General features: G+C 40.3%; 1 protein-coding gene across 2 annotated transcripts in view; it reads left to right on the forward strand.

Moving 5' to 3' along the window:
* The window catches only part of SORCS1 (sortilin related VPS10 domain containing receptor 1), a 262,935-nt gene that overhangs the window by 70,556 nt on the left and 176,814 nt on the right, over window positions 1–15,565 (forward strand). For both annotated transcript variants that reach the window (XM_032116057.1, XM_032116058.1), the window contains exon 2: window positions 14,107–14,174. In XM_032116057.1, coding sequence (XP_031971948.1) covers window positions 14,107–14,174 — 68 coding nt within the window. The remainder of the gene's footprint in view (window positions 1–14,106; window positions 14,175–15,565) is intronic.

The raw sequence follows: 15,565 nt of genomic DNA on the forward strand, positions 1-15,565 counted from the left end.
AAGCTTCATTTCATACCTGTCTTGATAAAAGGCTGACTAAGTGTAAGACAAATTTAGACGGGTCAGTGAACTGGTGACAGGGCTGAAAGTTTCCTTTAGAAATTATTTAAGGGGGAGTCTCAGTTATAACAAACGAATCCATGCTCTTTCTCTAGTGTGTTTTGGGTGTAATGGCATGCAGATGAGAGAGGTATGGAAGCAATGTCCAGCTTTGGGGCAAAATTCAGGTCTCTAAACCCCTTCTTAGTCTAGGGCAAGGGCAGATTGATTTGCTGTTGGTGAGTGAAAAGATCAGTGGACTAAAATTTGGGAATGCAATGCTGAAAAAGCAGAAATGTCTAAGTAGGAGAGATGCCTATTTTGCTGCAGGTTTGCACTCAGAAATGAAGGGGTTTTTTTTGTAGGAAGGGAGTACCTAAGAGTACAAAAATTATTTTCAAACCGTTGAGTGCTTCTGAAATTAAATCTCTAAGCCAATGCTCTCTAGTGCTCCCAGATTATCTGTGACTTGCCAGAGCTTCAAGTATTTGAATCCCTTGTTAGACTTCTGGGGATGACTCTCGCCCATAGAGTTTGGAAATCAGTACTTCTGTATCTGTAGGGTGTTATTTGTGTAATGTTAACAAGCTGTGGAAGAATACCCAGAAATCCTGAAACCACAAGTTTTCAGTCTAAAAGGTTTTTATTAGAGTTTGAATTTCTGAGAAGAACTCAAAATACATTTCCTCCAGCTTTCACTGTTGCATTTGATACAGTTGATGAAAGAATACATTTTCCTGCAGTGTATTGAGAAGAATTGGCCATTTTTCTGTGCTACACACTTCAGGAAGGGTGGTTAGTTTTGCTGGCAAGCAGTAATATAAATTTTTCTCAAGTTATAGGAATTTTGAAAATGACAGTTAATACATTGTTTTTCATTTTTAACAAGCTCAATAAGGGATATATGGCAAAACCATCAGGGAGATTGGGATGTGTGGGTTAGTTCTGGGGTTAAGATGACACCCAATAAAGAAATCCTCCTTGCTCCCATGTGTTGGTATGCTTTTGTTTAATGTAAGAGAGTTTTGGGGTTTTTTTAAGTATCAAAAGTACTCTCACTAGAGGGAATGATCAAACCAGTGCTGTTTTCTTATAATGTTTGAAGTCTGAAGGACATCTGTTTCCACAGGATGGTTTTAATCATCACTGTTGGACCTGGATGACAGCACTGGTCAGATGTTACAAAAAATGGTCAGTGGTTTGGGTGTTGCAGTTCTGGTAATGGGCTTCTACTCAGTAGCCTTTTGTCTTTTGTTTTTTGCCCTATGCTGAGAGAGGAAGTCAGGAACTGACTTGGCTTCTCTAATCCCAAAACACCACATGAAAATGCTGAACTGAGGTAGTTTATATATAGAAAAATATCTCCTCTTATATCTCACTTGACAGTGAATGAGGAGGAGAAGGAGCAAAAATGAAGTTCACCAGTCACTTGGGACATGCCTTTCCTATGTGTTCTGCCAAAGCCTTGAGGATATAGGCGGAAGGCAGCTTAGGTTTTTTGTCCTTCAGATAATAGGAACTTAGTCACACATCTTAGTGGGTTAATAAGATTTTTGTGCATTGGTTTATAATATGCTTTGACTTTCCCCTCCTTTTGAGGTAGCTTCTTGATAAAATATGTGCCAGGGGAAAGAGGAGGTGTGAAGTCCAAGTTACTGTCCTGCCCCCTAACTTTAAGAGATGAACCCTTTGCAGCCAGCAGACATGTGTCTTTATTTTATAAGTAGGAGACAGTGAACATACTTAAAACTCTAGCAAAGGAAATATAAGACTCAAGTTTTAAGGGGAAGGAAAGGTGTAGAGAGCAATAAAGGACTTTCTAAAGAATAAAAACCTTGATTTTTAAAAATTTTTTTAAGCTTGAGGGAACTGTCATTTTGGCCACTGTGCTGCTAAATGTATTGTCTTACATATGTTAGTTATAAATAGTATGGCTGATTACAAGATGGAATAATTCACTTCTGTTGGACATACTTTGACATAATAGCCACAATTTCAGTTTTTCTGTGAGAATGTGAACATGCAGCTTGAAGCTTTGTGTGATCTCCTTCCTGAGGAAGTTTCCATCAGTGCTGCAGGTCAGTAGATGTTCTCAGTTTCCCAAAGGTTGTTTTGCCGAAAGAAATTTCATGGGGATCCCAGGTGGGAATGCAGCAACAGATGGGTGCAGCTTTCTAAGGTGCAAACCCCTTACACTGTCATTACATTGGTGCTTGTGCTTGTTCCTAGTCCTGCCCTGCCTTGCTGCCAGAGTTGATGACCCCCATGGGAGCTGTTTTGTCTTTAGCTGGTGGCTGTAAATTGGATGGGGGTAGTGTGTCTGGTTGGTTTGTTTTTATCCCCCAAAAGAACTGAGGGAAGGATCTTAGTTTGTATATATCTTAATTTAACAAGTTGTTTTGACTAAATCCTCTTCTCTTTGCTAAAACGCAACAGTTTTCATTCTGACAGCATCAACCTGTTTTATAGAATATAGAGTCCCAGTGAGAATAGACCTTTAACAGCAATTTATATCCCAAGTCTGAAATGTGCACTTTATGTCTGTTATGATCCCTGGGTGCCTGTTATGGGATTGCTCACATCTTACTATCCCAAGTTTCTTTCCATAAACAAATGAAACCTTTGAGTCTGAGGTTCAAGGAATATGCCCTGATGAAGCATGGTTTAACAGCTCCTTGGGGAGAAAGAGATAAGGTGGGAAAGTGAAGAATTGATGATCTATTAACTGTTTAAATTTCCCATCTTGAATTATTGACAACATGTGACATTACAGCTTTACAAATTACTGTCTATAAACAGCTTGGAAAATACGACCTTTCCATTACAACTGGTCTCAGGATGCCTTCCAGTATGAATACAGAGCTGCTGATGGCATATTTTGTTGCAGCTGGAGTGGGTGGAAGAATGCAGGGAACTGTGGAACTTCTCTTGTCTAATCAGGCATATATAATAATTTGTCAAATGGCAAAATGTACTCAGTGATGATTGAAATATCTCTGTTTGAGACTGGGCTCACTCCTCTGGAGTTTTGGAGTGATCCAATTTTCAGTAATAAAGACATCTAATTAGTTAAGGTTAGTTGTCCTTACCTTCTGCCCTGTCTCTTTCTAGAGCAAGGAGACACTAGAAAGCCATGTGTTACTCTAATTCCTCCTGTTTCCTGGCCTGTGGAGACCAGTGAGTTCAAGCTGAATGGATGGTTTGTCTTATTTGTTCATGGCATACCAAGTGCACTAAATTCTTGCTTTGTGTTTTTGTTCATGTGATTAACACACAAAGTAAGTATTGTGCTGAATTTGGCCCTGAGATATCTGCTGATTTGGGAGAAGCTGAGAACACAAGGGTTTGATTTTTCATCCTCTCTTCTTATCACTATTGAGGGGTAACAAGTCACTAAGTTAGTGTTGGCATCCAGAGAGCTCATAAGGCACTTTCTGAATCTTAGGCCTGAGCCAAATTAATTTCTAATTTAAGTCCATTAGCAGAAGGTTGCCATAAGATGAGACCTACCAAGTTTGTCAATGGTGATGCATTTTATTATCATTTGTAAGTGTAAGATGCATAGGGAATGGTAGAGAGTGTTTTTGGATGAACAGGTGTTTGGAAGAATAAATGTCCCCAGCACAGTGCGGCAAAAGACTGTGCAGAATAAAAATCACCTTTACACCAGACTTGTTTGTTTTCTCAGTTTCTGAAAAACATACCTTGTGTATTTTAATGTAGTGTTGTTCATCACTCACTGAAGATTAGTCAGAGAAATCTATGTTATGGGTGGATGCAAAATCCAGTAGGATTACAGGAAGGGGAATAGAAAGCTTTGGCTCATGTCCTTTTAGAGCTAGGCAGGGGGGAAGCTGTGACTTAACATCAGAGCAGGTCAGGACCTTATGAAGCCACCTCTTACCCTGTTAGAGGACAGGAAGAATGATTTCAAGCGTGGAGACCAAGGGGTTCATCAGAGTAAGTATTCCCACCCTACCTCCCGTAACAAACTCTCCTGAGCTTTCTATGCTTGATGTTTGTAATAAAACCAACTTACATCACAGAGCTCTTGTAAGGAGTGATCAATTAATGTTTTCCGGACACTTTTGCGACCTAAAGACAAAAGGCACCTTACGGTCTTAAGTTTCACTACCTCTGCTGCCCCAGGATGAAAGTTTTACCTTAAAGATCCAATTTCTCCCCTGGAGTGGGAGAAAGGTAGTCTATTATTCAAGGGTATCATCCTTATCTCTGTTGTAGTTGCCTTGTGGCCATGCAACATCACTCAATAATACTGTCAGGTATTATCTTTTGCTTGTGCCAGAGTGCTAAACAGTGATTTATTGCTTCAATACACAACACTTTCATGAAAGTGATTTGTTGAAACAATAGTAAAGTGCTAAATAAATTGTTCATTGCATGCTAATTTTTCACTGTTATATTCTGTACTGAGCTCCAGAATAAACAATCTGGATGTTGCATAAATCCCAGGTTTTTGATTGTGTATATTCCCCACCCCCAGTCTTTCCCCCGGGACAGGGTTCTTTTCCCAAGGATAAGTATCTTCAGCCTTTCTCACCTTGGTTGCTTTTTGGGCTATTTTTCCTCTTCATGCTTTCTTCAGAGTTGGGTAAATATGTTCAAGTAGAGGCTTGGATTACTGGTTTGGGGAAAAACTCTGTGTGTTTGGAATTCATGGGTATTTCCAAATCCTTTAGGAACTTCTAGGTCTTAACCAGAAAGGCACCACCATAAATACAACTTACAAAGTAGGATCCTAGTGGCTGACTGGCATATTTTCATAAAGTCTTTTCTTGCATATTCTCTGTTTTTCTGAATGTTGTGTGCTGCTGTGTTTTAGCTGCCACTGGCTATGCTGCAGTCCTAGTTTGCAGATGTGATCAGGTGTCTGAGAAACTCCTCAGAAGCAAGTTTTTACTTGTAGATCTGCTGGCTTTCCAAACTTCCTTCAGAAGCGGTTTCTCAGCACTTGAAATCTTTGTCCTTTGGCAAAGCCTGGAGCCTCTGGAATGTTTCTGAGTGTTTCAATAGCAAGCCAGGAGCAGGCCAGGCACAGTACAGCAAACTGCTTTTCTCCACTTGACCCTTCCACCCTTTCTGGGTGTCCACTCCAAATCACTGGCAGTGACTGCATGTTTAAGCACAAGCTGCTGATTGGCAGTGAATATAATGGGGCATAAGAGAAGAATTTTCTTTCCAAGTAGTTTAGGGCTTTACCCTCCTCTGGTCTTAATTCTGAAATAATCCCCTAAAGGCCTGTGTGGGTATTCAGTGACATGAATAAACAGAAGACTACATTCCCCTTCTGAAACATGCACAGGGCTCTCATGCTAATGGCTTTTAAGCGTCAATGCAATTATAGTGTGTAATCGATTCTCTCTGTACCAGCTTTTGTCTTCTGAAATGAAACCATGTCTCTTTCATAATTATTTGCCTTTGTATTAAAACATTTCAAGTTGACAGGATGTCTATTCCATTGTTTTTGTCCTCCTTCCCATCTTTCCTGCCTAAGAAAGAAATTTGGTTATTACATTTGCTTAGAAACCCAAGTATCTCTTGTTTTGGGTTTTTTTTCCTACAATAATTTACTCCCTAGATTGTCCTTTTGCTTCTTTTAATTTATTGGGTTTGTGTTTGGTTTTTTGGTTTAGTTAATCATGTTTGGAGCTGCCCAGGAATATTTCCATGAAGCAGATTCTTATTGAATGAAAGGGGAATTTGTGAAAGGGGATTTCAGTGTGGAAAAAAAAGGACTCAGAGCAGGGAATTAATTCCACTTTTTAAGTTAATCAGCATGTCAGTGGCCAAGGTGTTTTTCTGGAATGTGATAGGCCTAAGTTTAGGTCCTTTTCAAAGCCAGGAGAAGCAGTAACTCAGTGTCCTGACCTTTGGGCTTTAGCTATTACAGTTTCCTTCTCTCTGCTTTGGTGGTGGCAGTATTTTAAATTCTTTTCAGACTGTAACGAATTTCTGTTTTTTCATCCTGATGACAGGCATGAAGACTGGGACCATCTTTAAAAGGTTTGAGGGAGAAGGATGCCATATTTTACCTCTCTTTATAGTAATTTTTGTTGCTGACTATTCTAAAAGTTGTCACCATGCCAGGGACCCCTGTAAGCTGGGTATAATAGAAACTGCCATGCATCTTGCTCTGCTGATTGAATTATACAAGATTAAGAAAGAAGGTACTGGTATCTGTGTTTGGCAAACACTGAATTTCTGGCCTACAGGTGGTTTTTATAGATGTCAAAATAGGAATAACTATAAACAAATTTATATAAGTTCATGAGTCCTAAAGCTACCTATGGTAGCTATAAGAGCAAAAGAATTGGCCATATTCACTCTTAAGTGGCTAAAATTGTATACCTGGGAAAACTTGCACAAACATTGCTACATATAGTGTTATTTAACTGACCTCAATGCACATTTTTTTCCCTGAACTTCTGTCTCCCCTTGAGCTTATAGTAAATTTTCAGTATCCACAAAATGCAGTGGGAATGACCTTCCCTACTCATATATACATAATATTTTTAAACTCCCAGTTTTGCTTGGTCCTGTATGCTGGAAACTAGTGAATAATAAATTCAGTACACTCATGACTTTACAGATGTCTTTCATATCTCCTTTGTCTCTTTCTTGGATTGATAGTTGGAGTAATTTCTCACTAAAAAAAAGGCCATTCCACATATTTGATCATCCTTGATAGCTCTCTCTGATCCTTTATTATTAGGCACAATAATCGCAATAGTTTTTGAATTAGGAAGAGTGTAATCTTCTGATTCTGGAAGTTATTGAGGGGAAGAGCCACCCTCTACATGGACAATTTTTAATGCTTTCTCTCTAAACTTCTGTCGCTTGTGCCACAGGTGGGATGGGGGACAATATCAGGCCTTTTTTTCTGTTCATTGGTAGATGCAGAAAAATGAAGGAATTTTACTTTATGGGTTCTTTGTAACAGAGACAGAAATGGAGAGTTGGTAGTTTAGCTGTGTAACCATGTGGTTGTCCTCCTCTATCATTGCACCCCTGTTGATCTGCAGTCCATGTGGAAAGCAAATCACAAAAGTCTTCATGACTCTATAGTTCTTGCTACTAGAGTACTTGATAGAGTCCCTGATACTGCTGGCTGGCACAAAGTTGCTAAAAATAATAGGAAGAATAAGATTTGTATAAGTAATTTGCCCCAAATAATGAGTTCTCTCAAATTTGGTGTTTTGTTTTTTTTTTTATTCATGAGCAGCCTGTAAAATTCTCAGTCGTGAATTATTCAGGCTTATTTGTGAATTTATTTGAGAACATTTCCTCATGTAGCTGTCTCACCAAACAGTTCATTGAGAATATTTCTGTGTTCTGGTTTTGTTCCCCCTTATTTACAGTCCCAGGGTTCTGGGTGATATTGGGAAAGCAGAGATTAAGAAGGGAACAGATAGCTGCCCAATTATTTCCAGTTTTTGAATGTGCACACTCTCAAGTACAGCATCCTTAGAATGATGGTTTATTGATGCATAATGCATAGAAAAGCTTCAAGTCCTTTAATTTCCTGCTCAATTTTAGCAGACCAGCAAGCTTGTGAAAACTTAATTTAGTGCTTCTTTGTTATTGACTTACGTTCCTGTTAAGTAGGCGATGGAAAGGATCTCTAGAGTTTAATAAGGGATTCATGGATCACTGCACATTGAGGTGTACTTAAACTGTCTTGATTGTGCCTGGATATGTGTTTCTCTCTTCCCAATTAGATGGCAGCGTGACTGTTTCATCAGGAGAGTCTTGCAAATGTATTTACTCCATTAAATCTAGCTACCATTTTTTACATAGCTGTATGTAAAATATTGCAATACTTTATTAACAAATGAGTTATGTTGCAGACTGCCTGTCTCTATGGGAGGCAGTGCCTATGACTAAACCTTTTCAGCTGGTAACAGCAGAGCAGCAAAACTGCACGTGTGCTGAGTCCCAGAAGTGTTGCATGCTCCTTGCATGAGTGGAAAGCACCACAGGAGAGGGAAGACTGTTGCAACTGTTCTTTCCTGAAGCTGTGGCACATCCTGAAGAGCAGCTTGTAGTGCAGAGTGTGGAGCTGGCATGTGACTGAAAGTGGATGCTTTCTGCTATGTTACTAGTTCTAATACAGACCTAAAGGTGGAGTTACGAAGACTCAGGTCAGTTCTCTTATGCTGGAAATTAATATGCTCCCAAGGCATAGAAGATAGAAGCTTGAGATGTTAAAATCCATGGTTCTGGATAAGGAGTCAGGACAAAATAGCATCCTGAAGGTTTTCTTTGGGTTGCGAGGGTGGCAGGGTGCAGGGGAACCTTCCTTTTTTTTTCTCCTGGGGTTTCAGTGGTCGAAAGGAGATGTCTGATCACCACATCTGCAGTCCTCACAAGAAGCTGATTCAGAAAGCTGCTGTAAGTGGCTAGAAATCAAGTACTAGAAATACTTTATCAAAAATACCACTTCCAAATGATTCCAACAAAATGTTGATGAGCAGGCTGTGCTCAACTCATGCTGAGAGCTGATGGTGTGCAAGTCGGGAAAGTAGACTAATAAGTACATGGTTTTAGTGCTGTGGATTATCCCAGGACAGCTTCAGCCTTGACTGAAATGCATGCAAAACTACATGTAAAGCATCAAAGTCTGAAAACATTAAAGTAGAAGTTCTGGTTTTGCCTTCAAAAGGAAAGCCTACTGTGATTTGAAATCAGCATTTGAATCCTGTAGGATTCAAGGCCCCCATGTAGGGGCCATCTTTCTGGCACAGGGTTAGGTCAGTCTAGAGGTAACGTTGTAAAATTCAGGGCCCAAGAAGCTACAGTGAACACCTTTAGAAATTTGATGGTGATGTTCTGTTTGAAGAAAATATTATCACTACAAAGCCATGAAAGTGTTATGAATTTAGACCCTGTTGTGCTGTGTAAGGTGGGAAGTACTTGCTGAGAGGGCCTGGGGGTAGTGATGGGAATACCTCTGATAAAATTTATTGAAGAGCTGTGTTGGTGTAAATGAACTTGAGTTGGATTATCACAGACCAGGTTGTATAGTGGGTCTTTAATAATGGTGATCAAACCTTGAACACAGTGATGGTTGTAGTCCATGTCCTTGTTCAGCTGGGCTTGAATGAGTATGGACATCTTTTGACATGGTACTCATGTAGCATTCCCAGGAGTAATTTTGCCATGGTCAGTGAGTATTGGGGAGTGTTACAGCTGCCTGCCCCAGTGTGCTGAGAGTTCCTCAGTGCTGGATTCTGTGTAGCTGTGGCTGATTTGCTTTGAGGACACACATCATGACCCCAGATGAGTTACATGGGCACAGAGTGCAGCCTGTCACTTCCTTCCCAGTGTGTTATGAACCTGATCAGTAGCAGTGTGCAGACTTTCACCACCTTCCTGGCCAGTTAGTTCAGCACTGTTTGATGAGAGAAATAATTTTTGCCAGGGGAGAAAAGTCAGTTTAAATGTAACCATTTAATTACATTTGGAACTTGCACTGCAGTAAAGGACAAACTCTGGCTGATATCCTGAGGGAGCCTTGCTAGAAGTATTTACAGAGTAGCTGAAAACAGGGTCAAGACAAAGATCTCAGCCAGGTGTAAACCTGGGTCAGAAGTTCATGGAAGGATATGATGAGACAGAGTGGATCAGTTGGTCATAAGCCAAGGTAGGTCTGGGAAAAATTTAACCCTGTTTGCCCTAGAATTTCTCCTGTGATAGCAAAGATCCTCTTAGGGACTAACCTGGCAAGTTCACAGGGAAGTCTCTTCTTCCCAGACACTGGTTTATGTTTTGGAACCTGTAGATGGTCCTTCACATCCCAAGTCTTGAAAAGCAGTACAGGTTAGGAGTGATTAACAAAGTATGTTTTCTTTGAAAATGCTCTTATGGTTTGAAGAAAGACATGATGGTGTCCAAGGTGCAAATGCCTGCTCCTTCCTAGAATAGCCACTGGGGACTGATTTTCTTTGGGAAATGATGGGCCAGGTTTAAGTACCTCTTTTGTCAGTCTGTCTTCCCAGGTGTCTGTTTCTTGCACTTTGTATGAGTAACTAAAACCATTTTTAGTGCTCTATCTCCTGGTAGGTGCACTCACTGGGGATGTGGTAAACACAAGATCAAATATCTTCTGCTCTGAGCTGTCAGTGCAGAAGTGATAAACTTTTGTCTCTCCTCTTTCCCACCTGCTATGGCAGAATAATCCACTTCAAGTGCTGATCCTAATGAATAACAGACTTTCTGAAACCTTGTATTTCTATGCAAGAGGAAGGGTTATCTGTATTCACAGCAGAGCTGGAATAAGACTGGATTTTTAGCTCCTTTTCATTCTATTTCTAGTTTGCTTGGTTTTTTGCTTCTTGCTCTTGTTAGCTTGCATTGATTGGTAAGTGGTAAAAAAGGGAGAAAAACACACAGTCCCAGAAAGCAAAAACAAGGCAAGAAATGAAGAAAAGGCAAGAGACTATTTTCATTTCATTACTGTGCTTCTTCACAGCCCCTATTCTGACATTTAGAACAACATAATATGCATGTCTCTGTTCATTAGGTTCCTCAGTACTACACAGTGACAGCCACAGAGGGTGGGGGAAAAAAAGACAAAGAAACAATCTTAAACATGAACTAACCTTTGCAGGCTAAATAACAAAGAAATGAGAACAGCAAAGGAGAAAAATGATTTCTGAAAAAGTAAATATATCAAAAATCATGGCTTTGAATAGGTTACTCAAGTATCATTACAATGGGGAAAAAAGAAGAGTGACTTCTAGGGCAGAAATAACTAATTTTCTGCCCAATGATTCATTTCTTTTGTACATATATGCTTGAGCAGATTTATTACTGGTATTTGAACCATAGAAAATGACACAAGGAGGCTGCTGAAACCATGGATAATCTTAAAGACATTTGGCAGCTGATACAGATTCTCAAAAATTAAAAAGCTTCTGACAGAAAAGCTCTCACATGTTTTTGTAGTAGGGTATCTGCACCAAGTAGAGATACCTAAGCTCTTAGTCCAGAAGCTGGTGCGTGTGTATGCCACAGCGTGGTGTCAAATACAGATATTATCTTGGGAATGGTAAATGCTAAGATTTTATCCTAAATTTACTAAAATGTCAGGATATAACAATATTGCTTAGGGTTCTTGATGTAGCTAGTCAGTAACTGACATGCATGTTTGGATGGGTCCAGGGATGCCTCTGCAGGAGGGTTGTTAGAGCTCTGTCAAAGAATTGTGATGGAATGCAGCTGGCTTTCTTCCCCCATCAGTTCCAAGAGAACTACAGAACTTTAAGATTGTGTGTATTTTACTGAAATTTCTCAAGGAAGAAAAAAGAACAAAAGAGACATTTCAGCCCTCTTGAGGGGAAATATTTTGATTTCTCCTATTGGCACTTTTAATTTATTTTTTTTTCATTTCATATTCTTTTTGGGATGTCAATTACAATTTTTCTTCCCTCAAATGATGAGATTAAAATTCTCAATGGAGTTTTCTTTCATGGCTGTTTTAAGATTTGTAAATTTTCCTCAACTAGAAAAAAGTAAAAATCTGAGTATTTTATGAAAAATAATTCTCTGTCTAATTAGCACCAGTAATTGCACACTCCTGATGATCTCAGTATTCCATAAAATTAGCCTGGTTCTAATTCTTGGATTTTACAGTTTCTTGATTCTTGTATGATCTTCCCCAAGAGTATATCAGCCAGTAGCAAAGAACAGGGAGAAAATCACACTGCTTTTCCTGTTTATTCTTCCCAGTTTCTATGCCTGCTCTCTTCAGGTCTGCTTCTAAAACGACCAGATGTCAAAATATTAATTGGGGGAAACATTCATTAGTCATTTAAATCTCTGGTAGCTCTGGCAAGCAGAGCAGGAGAGGGACAAGAGGAGAAAAGAGGACTTGGAAAGAGATATAAGGAGCTGTGCAGCTGCTTTGCAGGTCCCAGGGAGGCTCAAAGCTGAGGGTGTGTGCAACTCCCACATGATGTCCCCAAACAGGCTGGCACTGAACATCGTGGAACTCACTGCCACCTTTCAGGGGGTTGTTATTCACAAAGGCTTTATGTGCACACCCCCTCCTCTTCCTTCATCTTCCCCTCTTGATTTTTATGCACTTGCTAAGTAGGGGATTTGCAGACGGGTTCAGAGGGTGCTGTGAGGGGTGGCAGTGACACAGCTCTGTATCTGGAGCAGACAGCTGCCCTGCTGTCATTGATAAGCATTCCTGGGAGGGTGGAGTTTGAAATTTAGGACTTAAAAAGCCCTGATTCACGCAAGCCTTGGCATAGAACCTGTGTCCACGCCGGCTCTGGCTTCTGCCTCGCCTGGGCCTTCCCATCTTGGCTGACTCTTCAAAGAGGGACCTGCCAGGAGAGAGGGAAGCTCCTCCCTGCCAGCACTGGGGTTTTGGAGAGCAGAGGGGATGTCCGTGTCAGGACGCCCTGGGGAGCAGAGGGGGATTGTGGCTGTTGTGTGAGTTTCCCCATGAGCTGCATGGGAGTTGTGCTCGTGCAGATACGAAATGCTCTGGGCAGCCCTTCTCCATGCTAGGAGTGATTTGGGATTTGTGCTGTAGAAAGAGATGTCTTGTCAGAGGTGTGTTCTCTGCCCCCTATGCCTTCCTCTCTTGCAGTAACTGTGCTCCCTTAGCTCCCACATCAGCTCTTTCTGCTGTCTCACATGCTGAGCGTATTGGAAGGAGACAATTCCCATTATGGCTGTTTCAGAGCTATTGGTGTGTAAGAGGTAGATGGGCTGTTGGCTTTGGAAAAGGCAGTGGTGAGGTCTGCTCCTCCCCATGTGGCAATTCCTGTGCCAGCTGGCACTGGGCTGATGAGCACTGAAATTCCTACAGTCCTTTGCTGCTCTGCCAAACTGGTTGAAGTTGGCAATTTTATCCAGGGACCAGGGGATTGTGTGTCTGTGAGCCTCATTTCTTAGGAACCCAGGCTGAAAATAGTAAGAGGTATATAGATCAGAGGTTTTGTCAGATGAGAGTTGGGTCTCTAATTTACTGCAGTTTTAATGGGATAGGGAGGAGGATAAGATATACAGTCACCTGGAGGGAGACACACAAAATAAATTAGTAGCAATAGTAATGGTCTGGTAGTTTGTCCCAAATGTAAATCTTGTTAAAGAAGCCCATCATCTTTAAAGTCAGAAATTATTTTTTGAAGACACTAACAAAAGAGCGGGCTGAAATCTTTTGCTGGAAATTCTATTCGCTAAAATTGCTTTCCTCCCCCGGTAAGATAATTTTATTCTGGAAGTGCCTGTTTTGGCAGGAGGGAAAAGCTGTTTATCAAAAGAGCTAATAAAAGTCATAAACTTGGAAACACTTCCATTCTGTCTGAACCTAAAACTTTTCACTGGAGTTATAGAAACACTGGTTGTTACAGATATTTGGAGGTCCACAGTTCAACCTCTTACTCGAGGCAGTGTTATCACCAGCTGTAGATCAGGTCAGCCATGACTTTGTCTAGCCAGGTGTTAAGAAACTCCAAGCATGGAGGCTTTACAGATGTTCTGGGTAGTCTGTCCCAGTGTTGAACTATTATCCTTATTGAGTGTTTTCCTGATATCCAGGCTGGGTCTCCCAAGTCAAAATTGGTGATCATTTGCTTGTGTCAAATCATCTGCTGCACCCAGAAAGTGTTTGACTGGAGACAGGCCAGTGGGTTATCTGTGCACCACAGCTGTGAAAAGGATCAGCAGTTTCTGTGTCTGTGAAACAGAGCAGGAAATAATCACTATTTCTACTGCATACGAGATCTTGTCTTCTATCCTGAAGCTTTGTCAAGGTCTGAACTCATTCCCACTGCACTCTGCCTCTTTGGGTTAAGGGAGGAACCTGCTGGTGATGTCCTGCAGAGGAACTGAACAAAAAAAGGTCCAATTGACTCAACATGTATCTCTGCAAATTCTTTCCATGTCAGTTTAGGCAAATGCTTTTAACTATTCATTCAATTATGTTAAGCACCCATTAAAGGAATCCTAAGCCCTCCCCGGGGTCATTTCAGTTCTGTGAGATTGTAATTGTTTGAGACTAACCATGATTTCTTCTTTTGCCTTTAGGTGATTCTAATTCTGACAAAGCTGTATGACTACAACCTGGGAAGCATCACAGAGAGCTCTCTTTGGAGGTATGGAGATAAATTGAGTTAATAATTACCACCTTACTTAAATAGGAAAAGCCTGATACAATTCTTTTATTGAAATTAATTGGATTTCTTTAAATGTGCAGAAAGGTTTCTAGCTAAACCCTCTCTCACTCCTTTTCTTTCATACTCAAGGACAAAAAGGCTGAAGTCTGATTGTCTTGTTTCAGCTAGATAAGGTACATCATGGTTATGCTGTCTTTTGATTTCCCCTTTCCCATCTTACTCAGATTGAAATCAACCAATTGGTTTACTTTTGGGAGAACTGAGCAGCCTAAAGTCCTTGTTTATAATGAAGGATCTCATGGCTCGTCTGCCCGAATGATCCTTAAGAAAAGCCAGTGCTTCTGAGCCTGGGGGAAATACCTATGAGTGAGTATTCAACGTCTGTTGATTAGAACTGATGGGATTAGTACTAGATAATTGATTTCCACTTGTGTCAACTTGACTGCTGGACCAATTTATAGGGAATGTTTTGATACTTTCATGATTTCAAAGCATATCATGTACCATGTGAACCAAAGGAAAGAGCTGGGCCGTGAACAATTTCTTAAGGCAGTTATTTGGATTCAATGGGAGCAGATGGTGTCTATTTTTATTTCTCTGAAAAATTAATCTAAGAGGTGTTTCCTCTTTCATATGTCCCTGGTACTACTTTCATGAGCTGAAAGGGAGGTTTTCTCATGGTTTCATCTGTGAAACTTTGGTGGGAAGTTTAGGAGTTTTGTATGCAGGTCACTGATGAAGGTGGATAGGCTACTGGCAGGATAGAAGAAAAGTTTGGGTATTTGAAACTAAAACTTCTTGTTAGAACGAACTTGTAATAAACTTGTGTAGGAAAGGGGTTTTCTTTTCTAAGGGGGAATTTGGGGTCAGAAGTAGAACAAATAAGCTTTTTGCTCAGGAGCTGAGCAGGTTTTAATAGAATGACAGAGGAGGGACTTGATATGAAGGATATTCTGAACTCAGGCTATTGCTTCACCCACTGGCCTGAAAAAATAAACCCAAAAATAAACAAACAGACTAAAACTTAAAGAAACACAGTACTTCTAAGATTTATTCTGAGCAGTAACAGGAATACTCAAAAGTATTAGTATTTTGTGGGGTTGAATAAATGGTTTTTCATCCTTCTATGGGAAGTTAATCAATCTTTTCTTTCATACACCTTGCTGCCATGACTTTCTGTTCCTTTGTGTTTACTATGGTGTGTGCACACATAAAGGGTCTTTCAGGACTGTGGCTTTGGCAGTGTTTTTCTAAAGGGAGTTTGTGCTAGATTTGTTTAATTTCTCAATGGTTTTAAAAAAGAATATTCATAAATATGAAAAATATTTCCATTTTCTCTGACTACCCTAAGTCATTCCACCCTGGGAAAT

This window comes from Corvus moneduloides, chromosome 8 (genome assembly GCF_009650955.1).
Source record: "Corvus moneduloides isolate bCorMon1 chromosome 8, bCorMon1.pri, whole genome shotgun sequence".
NCBI lineage: Eukaryota > Metazoa > Chordata > Aves > Passeriformes > Corvidae > Corvus > Corvus moneduloides.